General features: G+C 40.0%; 1 protein-coding gene across 1 annotated transcript in view; it reads left to right on the top strand.

Moving 5' to 3' along the window:
* The window catches only part of xkr5a (XK related 5a), a 44,913-nt gene that overhangs the window by 18,991 nt on the left and 11,026 nt on the right, over positions 1-14,896 (top strand). The window contains exon 6 of the mRNA XM_028797188.2: positions 8,059-8,170. Coding sequence (XP_028653021.1) covers positions 8,059-8,170 — 112 coding nt within the window. The remainder of the gene's footprint in view (positions 1-8,058; positions 8,171-14,896) is intronic.

Here is a 14,896-nt window from a genome sequence, read left to right as displayed (position 1 = left end):
TATATATGTAGATATGTGTATATATATGTATATGTAGATATGTATATATATGTGTATATATATGTAGATGTGTATATATGTAGATATGTAAATATTTATGTATATATATGTGTCTGTGTGTATATATATATATATATATATATATATATGTGTGTGTGTGTGTGTGTGTGTGTGTGTGTGTATGTGTGTGTGTGTGTGTGTGTGTATGTATGTATGTATGTGTGTGTGTGTGTATGTATGTATGTATATGTATGTATGTGTATATGTATATGTGTGTGTTTATGTATGTGTGTATATATATATATATGTTGATATGTGTATATATATATATATATATATATATATATATATATATATATGTATATATATGTGGATGTGTATATGTATATATATATATATATGTAGATATGTATATGTATATGTATATATATGTTTGTGTGTGTGTATATTATATATATAAAAGACAGCAACACTCATAACAATGACAACACAATTACATTGACAATCATGTTACGTTATTTTTAAAATGTTTCCTTTTCTTTTTCATAACCTCTTTAACACACTACTTCTCCGCTGCGAAGCGCGGGTATTTTGCTAGTAATTTATAAAAGTTAAATAATTTAATAAAAGTTTAACCACCTGCCTCCCAATCTTGGGGAAATATTATTTAGCTTAGCAAACTGATTCATTATTGTTTTATACTGAACGTTGACACATAGATGTGTTTTAAGGCTGCTTCAATTATGCCAGTAAATTGTGGCTCCTTTATGAAAATTCCTAATTTTGATTTGCTGGTCTTCCAATAACAGAACATCTGTTTTATAACATGTAAAAGTTACACCTCATAAAGTGGAGTGTTCATGGTTTATTTGTTTTTTTTTTTTTGTTCCTCTCTCGCTGTTAGTTATATTTGAAATAAAACCATATCACAGCAAAGTGTATTAAATACCCTGTACTGTATACAAATATACCATATTTGTATTAATGAGAGCTGTTACTGTATTGAGATAATTCAGATTAGTTTGAAAAGCTGATTAATTATAACCTTTTACAAATAATATAAAAATAGCGCATAGCTCATGACATATTTATAACTTATTTTCAGAACATATCAGGTCATGATCTCTGAAAATATTATTTAAAAGGCTGTTTGCAAAAGTAAATTATTAGTGGACATTTAGTTCATCTCAGAACACACTGGTAAACTGTATTTATGATAAAAAGAAAAACCTAAATACCAATATAGTAATGCAGATGCTGGGAATATTTAGATGTCAGAATTTTAAGCAGCAAATTTACCTGTCAGACTTTGGTAAATCCAGAAAGAAAGATATTCATGACAAGACATCTGATATCTCTCTGTTATTAGAGAAGTCAACAAGAAAAAGTTAAAATAGTATACTTTAATGATTTATATAGTATACATGTTTCCAGTGATTGTAATGGCGGGTAGGTGGGGTAGATTTTGTTATCCCACAGGGAAATTTATTTGCAGCATGGAAGTACAAAACATAAGACATTGTTATACTGTTGCAAGAAATTAAGTCAAGACAGCTGAAAACTAGTGTTATTATAAGTACATACAATTAAGTACAACAACAAATAACTATGTTTAACAGTAAACAAAATAATTCAGAAGTTATCAGCACCTCTACAGGTAACATAATTCAAAATGCTTATAGCTCTAGGAATAGAATAATTCTTAAATCTGTTGCTGTTTAATCTAAATCTGCAGACTGATCGCAACAGCTGAGATTTCAGAAAAAGAAGATGGCTGTTATCTGACAGAATTAATTTGGCAATCTTTCTAAAACCGTGAGATTGTGTTAACAAAAGTCTGGTAAAGAAATGGTTCCAAAAGTCTAGATTTGTGTGAAAAATGGACAATAATTTGAGGTAAAACTTTAACAAAGGAAGGTGGTGATGTTTAGTACAAAGTCAGACTTCATCAGACATGTGTAATGTTGTTGTATAGATAATTATTCATAGGTTAAATTTAATTTCTATAGTTTTTTAACCAGACACTCCATTTATTAAAATTTTGTTTTTTCGGGTCTTATATGAAAAGACGAAATATTTTGACATGTAGACAAAGAATAATCAATCAGTTATTTAATCCTTCTGTTATTTTTATCCTTATATTCCACCTTTATATTATTTGTTTTGGTTGCTTCCATGACTGTTACCAGAAAAAGAGGAATGAAAATGAATACATGAATGAATTACAGCTAAGATAAGTTAATAATTAACAGCTAGTTGCAATGATAGTTATGTTTGTTGCAACTGAATTATCATTTAATTTTTTCATAGTTTAGTGACCAGATTTGGGTTTACCCAATGGAGAGCCTATAGTATAATTACACTAAATCTGTAATTCCCTTTATTCACTTGTTGTACATAATGATGTGTATTTGGCTTCTAATAGATAAGAGATAAGTAGAGGTAGAAGTGGTGTCAGCTGATCCAAGACAAGCCTAAATGAACAGTGGCAGTTTAAACTTTAACAGGCCCCCCACAAGCAACTCCACAGCAATATAATTTGCATCTACAGACTTTGAAAGGGGACCCCACCTCACATTCTGAAATTGTTTACATTTACATGTGTGTCTCCTTACTTTAAATGGGGATGCCCCACCCCTCACTCTCTAGATTTCTTTATATATACATTGATATCTGCATACTTTAAGGTGGAACCACATACAACTGACAACAAAAACACAAAAATAAACACCGAGTGAATGACTTAAACAAATGAAAATCTTAAATATCTAATAATGATGATGATAATAATATACTCAAATCTCATATTATTCCCACTGATTGAATACAAAAGAATACACTTTCCAGTAAAATTGTGTTTTGTAATAACCATCAACAAATGCTTGCAATTACTAACAACAAAAGACAGGTCACTAGGAAAAGCAAGAATTGATCTAATGCTGGAATGTTTTACTCATGGGCAATTTTATATGGCATGTTCAAAAGTAATCAAGTTTAGTGACCTAATAATATTGTTTGACTGATGCTTTTATCCAAAGTGACTTACGACATTTGAGAAACAATTGGTTGTATTTCTTTTTTTTTTTCCTATTTGGAGTACAGGCAGGTGGAAGTGACTTGCTCATGATCAGACAGTATCAGTACTAGGATTTGAACCCCCAACCTCAGGGTTTGAAATCCTAGGTCCAAAGCCTTAACCACTATACAATACTGCCTGCCAGTAGAATTAGCCCTTGGTGTTTCAAAAAACAAAACAAAAAAAAAAAACAAATGAGAATTAAAGTGTCAAATCAGCATCCACATAAGAGAGAGACTAATTGTGGGACACGGCGTGTTGACTGATACTGACAAGGCTCATCGGTTTTTTTAAGGCATTGTAATTGTAGAAAAATCATAACAGTGGCAGTTATTTTCCAGTTGTATTAATGAGAAGGCCTTAGTAGTAAACAGTCAGGGATCTTGGGTTTGAGACTGAATGAGACAGAATCAGATGCAAAATGATATTTTTAGAGTACTGGAAAAGCATTCAGAAAAACTAATCTTAGTATACTTATAGATCAAAGTAAAGAGTAGTGGGACAAAAAGGGTAAAAAACAAAAACTATGTTAAGGGGTCTAGTGGTAAGCTTTATTAATTAATTCAATTTCAATTGAATTCTTTATTGTCATGTGTACAAGTACAAGTACCATGTACAATGAAATGCTTGCTTGCATGTGCCCCCGCAGACAACAAAAAACACACAATAAATAAATGAATATAAATAAGTAAATAAATAAATAAAACCAGAATCCTAGGAATAAATAGAGACAATGGCAGAAGTATATGTGCAGGTAGCAGTGGAGGTGACACAAGGTTACTGATTGTTCATGAGTTTGATTGCAGTTGAGTAGAAACTGTTCCTGAACCTGGAGGTGCACGTCCGAATGGACTTTAGTCGCTTCCCAGATGGGAGGAGGGTGAAAAGTGACAGTGCAGGGTGGCTGGGGTCCCACCTGATACGGTTCACTTTCCTGAGACAGCGTGTAGTGTGGGTGTCATGGATCACAGGGAGCTGTGTGCCTGTGATCTGCTGTGCTGTATTCACAACACACTGCATAGCTCTGCAGTCCTGAACTGAGCAGTTGCTGTACCAGGATGTGATGCATCCTTTCAGGATGGATTCCACAGTACACTTGTAGAATCTACACAGGGTTGTGGGGGACATCTGGGCCTTTCTCAGTCTCCTGAGGAAGAAGAGGCGTTGTTGGGCTTTCTTGACTACTGCCGCAGTGTGATTTGCCCATTTAAGGTAATCCGTGAGGATGACTCTGAGGAACCTAAAGCTGCTGACCTGCTCCACAGCCTCACCTCCGATGTAGATGGGGCTGTGCTCTGTTGCCTGTTTGCGGAAATCCACAATCATCTCCTTAGTTTTGCTAACGTTGAGGGTGAGGTTGTTGTCCTGACACCATTCTGCCAGGAATGTGACCTCCTCCCTGTAGGCCGTCTCATCGTCCTCTCTGATCAGACCTATTGCAGTGGTATCGTCAGCAAACTTGAGGATGGTGTTAGAGCTGTACTTAGCTATGCAGTCATGTTTAGAGAGAGTAAAACAGGGGGCTCAGCATGCTGCCCTCTGGAGTGCCAGTGTTGATGGTGATGATGGAGGAGGTTTTTCCAACAATACGCATTTGCTGAGGTCTGCCGGTGAGGATGTCCAGTACAAGGTTGCACAGTGAAGAGCTAAGCCCCAGATCCAGGAGTTTAGCGATGAGCTGGAATGGAATGACGATGTTAAATACAGAGCTGTAGTCCACAAACAGCAGCCTGGCATAACAGTTCTTGTTCTCCAGATGAGACAGGGTGGTGTGAAGTGTTATGGAGATGGCATCCTCAGTTGACCTGTTGCAACGGTAGGCAAACTGCCCTCAGAGATGTGTTAAAAATATCTGTAAAGACAGTAGCTAACTGATCACAACATGTTTTTAAAACGCGACCTGAGACTCCATCTGGGCCAGGTGATTTGCGGATGCTGAGTCAGGAAAAAGTCTTCCTCACGTCATCCTCGGAGAGCCTCAGGTTGGAGTCTTGCGGTACTGTGGGGGTCACACAGGCCTGTCCGTGTTAATGAGCTCGAAGCGAGCGAAAAACACGTTCAACTCGTCCGGGAGTAAACCGGCGGTAGCAGTGGCCATGTGTGTCCAGGTTTGTAGTCCGTGATCAGCTGAATACCCTGCCACATCCGACGAGCGTCTGCTGTGCTGTTAAACTGAGAGTCCAGTTTGTGGGCATACTGGTGCTTTGCGTATTTAATGGCTTTTCGGAGATCATACCTGTTCTTTTTGTATGCCTGTGTATCTCCGGATAGTGAAATGCACTGCTGCACTCACGGATCCGCTGGTGTACTTCAGCACACATCCAGGGCTTCTGGTTTGGAAATACAGTAATCCCTCCTCCATCGCGGGGGTTGCGTTCCAGAGCCACCCGCAAAATAAGAAAATCCGCGAAGTAGAAACCATATGCTTATATGGTTATTTTTATATTGTCATGCTTGGGTCACAGATTTGCACAGAAACACAGGAGGTTGTAGAGAGACATGAACTTTATTCAAACACTGCAAACAAACATTTGTCTCTTTTTCAAAAGTTTAAACTGTGCTCCATGACAAGACAGATGACAGTTCCGTCTCACAATTAAAAGAATGCAAACATATCTTCCTCTTCAAAGGAGTGCTTGTCAGGAGCAGTGACTGTCACAGAGATAGAGAGAAAAGCAAACAGATCAATAGGGCTGTTTTTCTTTTAAGTATGTGAAGCACCGTGGCACAAAGCTGTTGAAGGCGGCAGCTCACACCCCCTCCGTCAGGAGCAGACAAAGTGAGACAGAGTTTGTTTTTCAATCAAAAATCAATACGTGCCCTTCGAGCTTTTAAGTATGCGAAGCACCGTGCAGCATGTCGTTTCAGGAAGCAGCTGCACAAAAGATAGCGTGAAGATAATCTTTCAGCATTTTTAGACGAGCGTCCATATCGTCTAGGTGTGCGAACAGCCCCCCTGCTCAATCCCCCTACGTCAGGATCAGAGAAAGTCAGCGCAAGAGAAAGAGAAATGTAAGCTGGGTAGCTTCTCAGCCATCTGCCAATAGCGTCCCTTGTATGAAATCAACTGGGCAAACCAACTGAGGAAGCATGTACCAGAAATTAAAAGACCCATTGTCCGCAGAAACCCGCGAAGCAGCGAAAAATCCGCGATATATATTTAAATATGCTTACATATAAAATCCGCGATGGAGTGAAGCCGCGAAAGGCGAAGCGCGATATAGCGAGGGATTACTGTACGTGTACAGACTATCTGGATACGCAGTCATCCACACATCCTGATGAAGCCTGTGACAACTGCAGCATACTCGTCCAGATTCTCAGAGGACTCTTTGAAAACATCCCAATCCACAGATTCAAAGTAGTCCCTAAGTTTCTCCTCTGCTTCTGGGGTCCAACAGTGCACCTCTTGCAAGACCGACTCTGCGCGCTTCAACTGCTGCTTGTAAACAGGGAGGAGCAGCACAGAGCGGTGGTCTGACTGCCCAAGGTTAGGCCGCAGGAGCGAGCAGTACGCGTTTTTGTGTTTGGTGTATCAGTGGTCCAAAGTGTTAGCACCCCTGGTGGGACAGGAGACATGTTGGTAGTATTTGGGGTAAACAGACCTGAAGCTTGCTTTGTTGAAGTCCCCGGCGATGATAACTAGACCTTCGGGGTGAGTGTTTTCACAGTCCGTAATGAGGCTTTACAGTTCCTTAAGTGCAGTTCTGGTGTTTGCTTGTGGGGGGATGTAAACAGCCGCCATGTGTATCGCTGTAAACTCCCTAGGCAAGTAAAGTGGTCGGCACTTGATGAGCAGACACTCCAGGTTCGGTGAACAGCTTTGTGAAATGACTTTCACATCCGTACACCACGCGTTGTTGCGTACACCTCTCTTTTTCCAGGAGGAGACTGACCGATCAGCGCGGTGGATAGAGAAGCCGTCTGGCTGGACAGCTGAATCTGGCGTGCAGGCGGTGAGCCATGTTTCCATGAGGCAGAAAACACAACAGTCATGTAGATCTTGCTGGAAACAAAGTCTACCATGGAGATTGTCTAGTTTCTTGTCCAGAGACTGGGCAGTGGAAGTCACAGTCCTCTGCGTTTCATCTTCGCTTGGATCCCGGCGCGCCAGCCACCTTTTCTCTTCCGCTTCCTCCAGGCGTGGTCGTGGGGTTCGCGTCCACCACCTTGGTCTCCAGTTATTGTGGCGAGCAGCCCCTGGTCGATAACTTCAAATGTAGCGACTGGTGCCTTTGTTGCTCCGATGTTTACCAATGTTGTACAGTCGTACTTAATAAAACAGCGAACAGGCAGTACAAACAGCGACAATAACAAAAATACAGACACAAAAATGAAAAGTCTGCGAGGAGCAGCACGCAACACGTCACCTCTCTCCGGCAGCATGATGATATTGATCAATTAAGATAACACCTCACCTATGGTCATGAGCTATGGGTAGTGACCGAAAGAACGAGATCGCGAATACAAGCGGCTGAAATGAGTTTCCTCCGCAGGGTGTCTGGGCTTTCCCTTAAAGATAGGGTGAGAAGCTCAGTCATCCGGGAGGGGCTCAGAGTAGAGCCGCTGCTCCTCCGCATCGAGAGGAGTCAGATGAGATGGCTCGGGCATCTGATCAGGATGCCTCCTGGACGCCTCCCTGGTGAGGTGTTCCGGGCACGTCTAACCGGGAGGAGGCCCCGTGGAAGACCCAGGACACGTTGGAGGGACTATGTCTCTCGACTGGCCTGGGAACGCCTTGGGATTCTCCCGGAAGAGCTAGAAGAAGTGGCCGGGGAGAGGGAAGTCTGGGCATCTCTGCTCAAGCTGCTGCCCCCGCGACCCGACCTCGGATAAGCGGGAGACAATGGATGGATGGATGGATGGATGGAAGATAACAAGCTAACCATTAAGTATTATGATAAGATTGTAGTGTTGTTGATAATGCATGTTTCATTCAAGTATCCAATTAATGCATATTTTTCCTTTCACTTTTTTAACAGGTAATTCTATTGGAAAATGCAGCTCTCTTACTGCTTGCATCAGATTTTCTGCGTTTATCTTCTTGGAATAGTTTAGGCACAGCCACACTGGTCCTTTGCAGTTTCATTGCTGGTAAGAATTTTTTGTTTAAAAACCTGATTACTTTTCTGCACTTTCAGATGTTGACAATTTAGTTAGGTAATGTCAGCTGACTCAATTGATCGAGCTGCCCTGTGGGATATCCTGAGAGTTTGTGGGATCCCTTCAAGGTTGCTGGATATCATGGCCGGCCTATACACTGATACTGTGAGTGCTGTGCAGAGTGGAGGCAGAACCTCTGCATTTTTCCCAGGTGATTCTGGGGTTCATCAGGGGTGGTTCTTGCTTCTACTCTGTTCAGTGCTTGCATGGACTGGGTGTTGGTCAAGGTTGTGTGGTCCAGCGGCTGTGGGGCATCTTTGGTGAAGAAATATTCACTGACCTTGACTTTGCTGACAATGCTGTGATCTTCACGGAGTCAATGGAGACTCTCGAGAGACTGAGTGAGAAGTCTGAGTGTCTGGGCTGGTGAGTGTCCTGGATAAAAACAAAGATCCATGCCTTTAATGACCTCTTAGGCATAGCCATCTGCTGTGTGTCTGTCCTCAGAGAGAGTGTTGACCTTGTCAAGAGGTTTTTCTTACCTTGAAAGTGACATTCATATCTCTGGTGATTCTTCCTATGAAGTCAGTAGACAGATTGGTAGAGCATGGGGTGTCATGAGGTCACTGGAAAGGGGTGTGTGGGGCTCCTGATTTCTATGCAAAAGGACGAAGGTTCGTCTTAAGAGTCCTGGTGCTTCCTGTCTTGCTATATGGTTGCGAGACATGGACGCTATCCAGTGACCTGAGACGAAGACTGGACTCCTTTGGTACTGTGTCTCTTCGGAGATCCTTTTGTACCACTGGCTTGACTTTGTGTCGAATGAGCAGTTGCTCATGGAGTCCCAAATGAGGCACATTACCTGCATTGTGAGGGAGTGTCAGTTATGCCACTACAGCCATGTGGCGCGATTCTCCAAGGGTGATCTGGCTTGCAGTGGCTGGACCAGGCCAAGGGGACGCTCACGTAACACCTGGCTGCGGCAGATAGAAGGTTATTTCCAAAAGGTGTAACAGGACCGTGTTTCTGCCTGGGGGGTTGCCAACCAGGATTCCAACCTCTTTCATTGTGTGGTGGGTACAGCAACACGCTGTATCAGTGCATGCTGCCCAACCTGACCTGAATGTCGGTGTCTTAATTATCTGCAAAAAAGTTAAGTTCATCTGTCTATTTTGTGAACTTTGCAAGTAGAAAGGTCTTCTATTACATGCACAGACCAACGCACTCTCATCAACCTAAAACACATGACACCATAAGTCATGTGCAATACTCAAAATACAAGTTATCTCTACATATGTAAATATAAAGTAGTATAGAGAACCAACTGAAGTAGATACAGATTGCTAGGGTGAAGCAGGTTTAATTATATTGCTCTGTATCCGCGTTATCTCAACCTCTCTTGACTGGCACTCCCTCTCACAAGCACGTTTCCATAAAGCCTGCTTCTCAGACTCTGTTATTATTTTCAAGGTGTCTTTCTCGCATGCTTCGAACTTTTATGCTTCCAAACGTTGAAGGTGACTCTTTTTGTATGTAATATGCCTCCATTTCATCTTTCAATCGCATTAACAAAGCCAATCACACCAAAACCAAATGGACTATTTAGATTGCTTTGAGGGACAGGACACACACACAGACCTTAGTCTTTTATCATGTAGTAGATACATTCTGGTTTCAAAAAATCATTTGCACTTGGAAGCAGGTATCTGATTTGCAATGCAAAGCCAATGGTTTACCTGAGGATAGATCATGTATGGGACAGTTTCAGATACTAACTACATTCCACTCAACCTGTGAACTATAGGCACAATATAGGTTTGGATTGTGACACCTTAACATTACATAGCTTTTGCATTACCCAAATACTCAGATTGTAGTGTAACACAGTACTAGAAAGTTTGTGCTTTTGGAACTATTTTTTGGTCTTGTGTCATGTGTGTATTGTGGCTCTGGCTTTCTAGACCATTATTTTAATTTTTAAAGTGTACATAAAGTAGGGTATAATGTTTCTGAAAATGTGCATAGGACAACAATAGTAAAATAATTAACGCTTTTCATCTCAATACACAGTAAGATAGATGTTGGTTCTGCAGAAAATATATGTATTATACAGTGTTTGTGTGTGTATGTGTGTGAAAATATATATTTCTGCATGGGTCTGTCTTCTGAACATACAAATATCATTTGGTATAAAGAGGATACATTCTTCAAGGAAGCTTCCCAGAGTATTTCGTTATGATACTTCCAATGCTCATTTTAAATGCTTTCTTTCTGGAATGAACACGTTTTCCTATATGTTTATTGCCCTAATACCCACCCCCAACAAGTAAACAACGTGAAAAGGTACACATATATAGTGTATAAATGTATGGATATAGCATAATCTTTTTCACAATAACCCATTATTGATAGATATGTATCCAGTGGTTGTTGTCTTTTGGTTTTGGTCCACACTGTGAATCCTCCAGGCACTCCTGAGCATAATCTAATTTTGAAGGTTGGGGCACCAATAATGTTACTGAGAAACTTACAGCCACCAAAACTTTGTAATGGCACAAGACTTCAGGTCACATGCTTGCAAAAGAACCTAATTGAGGCAACTATTTTTACTGGTGGTGGCTCAGGGGAGAGAGTTTTTATTTCTCGCATCCCTGTTATACCCTCTGATCTCCCATTTCAATTCAAATGCCTCCAATTTGCAGTAAGGGTCTGCTTCGCAATGACAATTAAGTCTCAGGGACAGACCCTACAAAAGGTTGGCATTGATTTGAGGCAAGACTGCTTTTCACATGGCCAACTATACGTTGCATGCTCAAGAGTAAGCTCAGCGCACAGCTTGGTCATATTACAACCGGAGGGGCAAACTGACAACGTGGTATACAAAGAGATCCTTAACAAATAATTATTGGTACATTTTCCCTCAGTTTATTATTTAAAATTTTAAAGCAGTACTTCGCCGCTGCAAAGCGCGGGTATTTTACTAGTGCTCAGTAAAATGCACTGTTAATTTTGTGTTTTCTCAAAAGTTAAACTTTCTAGAATACATGCAGTACATATGTCTGTGAATTGTTTTCTAGTACAAAAATCCATTCACAATGTTTTTTTATGTACTGTATTTGTATGTGCCTCAAACCTGGAAATCAAATTTCTTTCCTGGAAGAAGGCATATATATATATATATATATATATATATATATATATATATATATACTGTATAGACAGAAAATTATAAATTAATACAAAAAAAAATCTTGATAAACTTCTTTTAAGAAGACTTTTATCCTAGTATAATATGGTTATTAAATCACTCCAGTTGTTTGTTATTTAAACATCAGTTTAAATCAACATTAATGGTATCAATAAAATCATGCTTTAAGGTATGGAACAGCTGAGTGAATACATATGTATTGTACATATCTACTAAAATTGTTATATAGCTTGCTCTAAAATTAATGGCTATAAGATTCTACTCTAGACAATCATGTTCAGAATTTTTTTTAAAAATCCCAGTATTTTATAGATACTATATGGTGTATCTTTTAAACAATATTTAAAAAAAAAAAAATTAGCCAAAACTTCCAGAAGCCTCTATATGCACATTCCATGTGCGTGTTGAAATGCATCTGGGACTTTTACTCCAGACATGTTTCCTGCCTTATTTTGTTGCTGCCAGGATTTATACCCCCAAAAGACCTAAGCAGAAAATATGTGGATAAATAAAATAGATGGATGAGAACTATATACATACAGTACAAGTTAAAGGCTCATTTATTAAATAGTTATGCGACCTCTGAAGCCAGTTACTTAAAAAGTGCAACTCTGCTAAATTCATCTGTAACTTTGTTATATTACAGTATGTGATTAAAATCAGTTAATGAGTACATGGGGAGTATTTTGTGCAGTATCTACAGTAGATCCATTTACTGCCTATTTACAATTACACATTCTTACAATATCTGTATTTTCTTCTAGATTTCATCTCACATATCAAATATATGCATGTTAGGTCGATACTGGCTCTCTGTGAGTAAGAATATGTGTGCATAACCAAGTATGCCCAGCTCAGTTTGGTTCATTTCTTGCTTCCAGTGGAGAGGCACAAGCTCTACACAACCATTAACTGTATACGTGGTTTGAAAATGGATGCAGAGATCTTTATAAATAAGAATTTAATGTGCTTAAAAAGCAGCTACACAAAATATTACAACACTAGCAAAATACCCGCGCTTCGCAGCGGCGAAGTACTGCTTTAAAATTTTAAATAATAAACCGAGGGAAAATGTACCAATAATTATTTGTTAAGGATCTCTTTGTATACCACGTTGTCAGTTCACCCCTCCGGTTGTAATATGACCAAGCTGTGCGCTGAGCTTACTCTTGAGCATGCAACGTATAGTTGGCCATGTGAAAAGCAATCTTGCCTCAAATCAATGCCAACCTTTTGTAGGGTCTGTCCCTGAGACTTATTAATTGTCATTGCGAAGCAGACCCTTACTGGAAATTGGAGGTGTTTGAATTGAAATGGGAGATCAGAGGGTATAACGGGGATGCGAGGAATAAAAACTCTCTCCCCTGAGCCACCGCCAGTAAAAATAGTTCCCTCAATTAGGTTCTTTTGCAAGCATGTGACCTGAAGTCTCGTGCCATTACAAAGTTTCGGTGGCTGTAAGTTTCTCAGTAACATTATTGGTGCCCAAACCTTCAAAATTAGATTATGCCCAGGAGTGCCTGGAGGATTCAGAGTGTGGACCGAGCTGCAGGCTATGGACGTATATATGTATTTAAGTAGGATTCAGTTAGCGCTGGGAACCCGCGTACCAAATTTCTTGAAGATGGGCCCATTAAGTAACAAAGACCGTTGGAAAGTTCAATATGGCGGCCGACAGTGGTGTCATACCACCGAAATAAGTACGTACATCGGTTTCGGTTAGCGCAGGGAAGCCGCCTACCAAATTTCGTGAAGATGGGGCCATAAATAAGAAAGTTTAACATGGCGGACGTTGTCGACCGTTATGACCGTTACGTGTAGAATTTCGAAATGAAACCTGCTTAACTTTTGTAAGTAAGCTGTAAGGAATGAGCCTGCCAAATTTCAGCCTTCTACCTACACGGGAAGTTGGAGAGTTAGTGATGAGTGAGTCAGTGAGGGTTTTGCCTTTTATTAGTATAGATGTATATGTGTATGTATATATATATATATATATATATATATATATATATATATATATATATATATATATATATATATATGTATATATATATATATATATATATATATATGTATATATATATATATATATATATATATATATATGTATATATATATATATATGTGTGTGTGTGTGTATGTATATATATATATATATATATATATATATATATATATATATATATATATATATATATATATATATATATAATATATCTATCCATCCATTATCTAACCCGCTGAATGTGAACACAGGGTCACGGGGGTCTGCTGGAGCCAATCCCAGCCAACACAGGGCACAAGGCAGGAACCAATCCCGGGCAGGGTGCCAACCCACCACAGGACATATATATATATATATGTATGGGGGAGGCACGGTGGCACAGTGGGTAGCGCTGCTGCCTCGCAGTTGGGAGACCTGGGAACTTGGGTTCACTTCCTGGGTCCTCCCTGCGTGGAGTTTGCATGTTCTCCCCTTGTCTGCGTGGGTTTCCTCCGGGCGCTCCGGTTTCCTCCCACAGTCCAAAGACATGCTGGTTAGGTGGATTGGCGATTCTAAATTGGCCCTAGTGTGTGCTTGGTGTGTGGGTGTGTTTGTGTGTGTCCTGCGGTGGGTTGGCACCCTGCCCGGGATTGGTTCCTGCCTTGTGCCTTGTGTTGGCTGGGATTGGCTCCAGCAGACCCCCGTGACCCTGTGTTCGGATTCAGCGGGTTGGAAAATGGATGGGTGTGTATGTGTGTGTGTGTGTGTATATATATATATATATATATGTATATATATATAATGTGTGTGTGAATATGTATATATATGTGTATGTATACAGTGGGGCAAAAAAGTATTTAGTCAGCCACCAATTGTGCAAGTTCTCCCACTTAAAAAGATGAGAGAGGCCTGTAATTTTCATCATAGGTATACCTCAAATATGAGAGACAAAATGAGAAAAAAAATCCAGAAAATCACATTGTCTGATTTTTAAAGAATTTATTTGCAAATTATGGTGGAAAATAAGTATTTGGTCACCTACAAACAAGCAAGATTTCTGGCTCTCACAGACCTGTAACTTCTTCTGTAAAATGCTCCTCTGTCCTCCACTAGTTACCTGTATTAATGGCAACTGTTTGAACTCGTTATCAATATAAAAGACACTTGTCCACAACCTCAAACAGTCACACTCCAAACTCCACTATGGCCAAGACCAAAGAGCTGTCAAAGGACACCAGAAGCAAAATTGTAGACCTGCACCAGGCTGGGAAGACTGAATCTGCAATAGGTAAGCAGCTTGGTGTGAAGAAATCAACTGTGGGTGCAATTATTAGAAAATGGAAGACATACAAGACCACTGATAATCTCCCTCAATCTGGGGCTCCACGCAAGATCTCACCCCGTGGGTTCAAAATGATCACAAGAACGGTGAGCAAAAATCCCAGAACCACACGGGGGACCTAGTGAATGACCTGCAGAGAGCTGGGACCAAAGTAACAAAGGCTACCATCAGTAACACTACGCC

Source organism: Erpetoichthys calabaricus, chromosome 3 (assembly GCF_900747795.2).
Source record: "Erpetoichthys calabaricus chromosome 3, fErpCal1.3, whole genome shotgun sequence".
Lineage (NCBI taxonomy): Eukaryota > Metazoa > Chordata > Cladistia > Polypteriformes > Polypteridae > Erpetoichthys > Erpetoichthys calabaricus.
The sequence above is the reverse complement of the archived record's forward strand: the minus strand, read 5'-3'. Positions and strand labels throughout refer to the sequence as shown.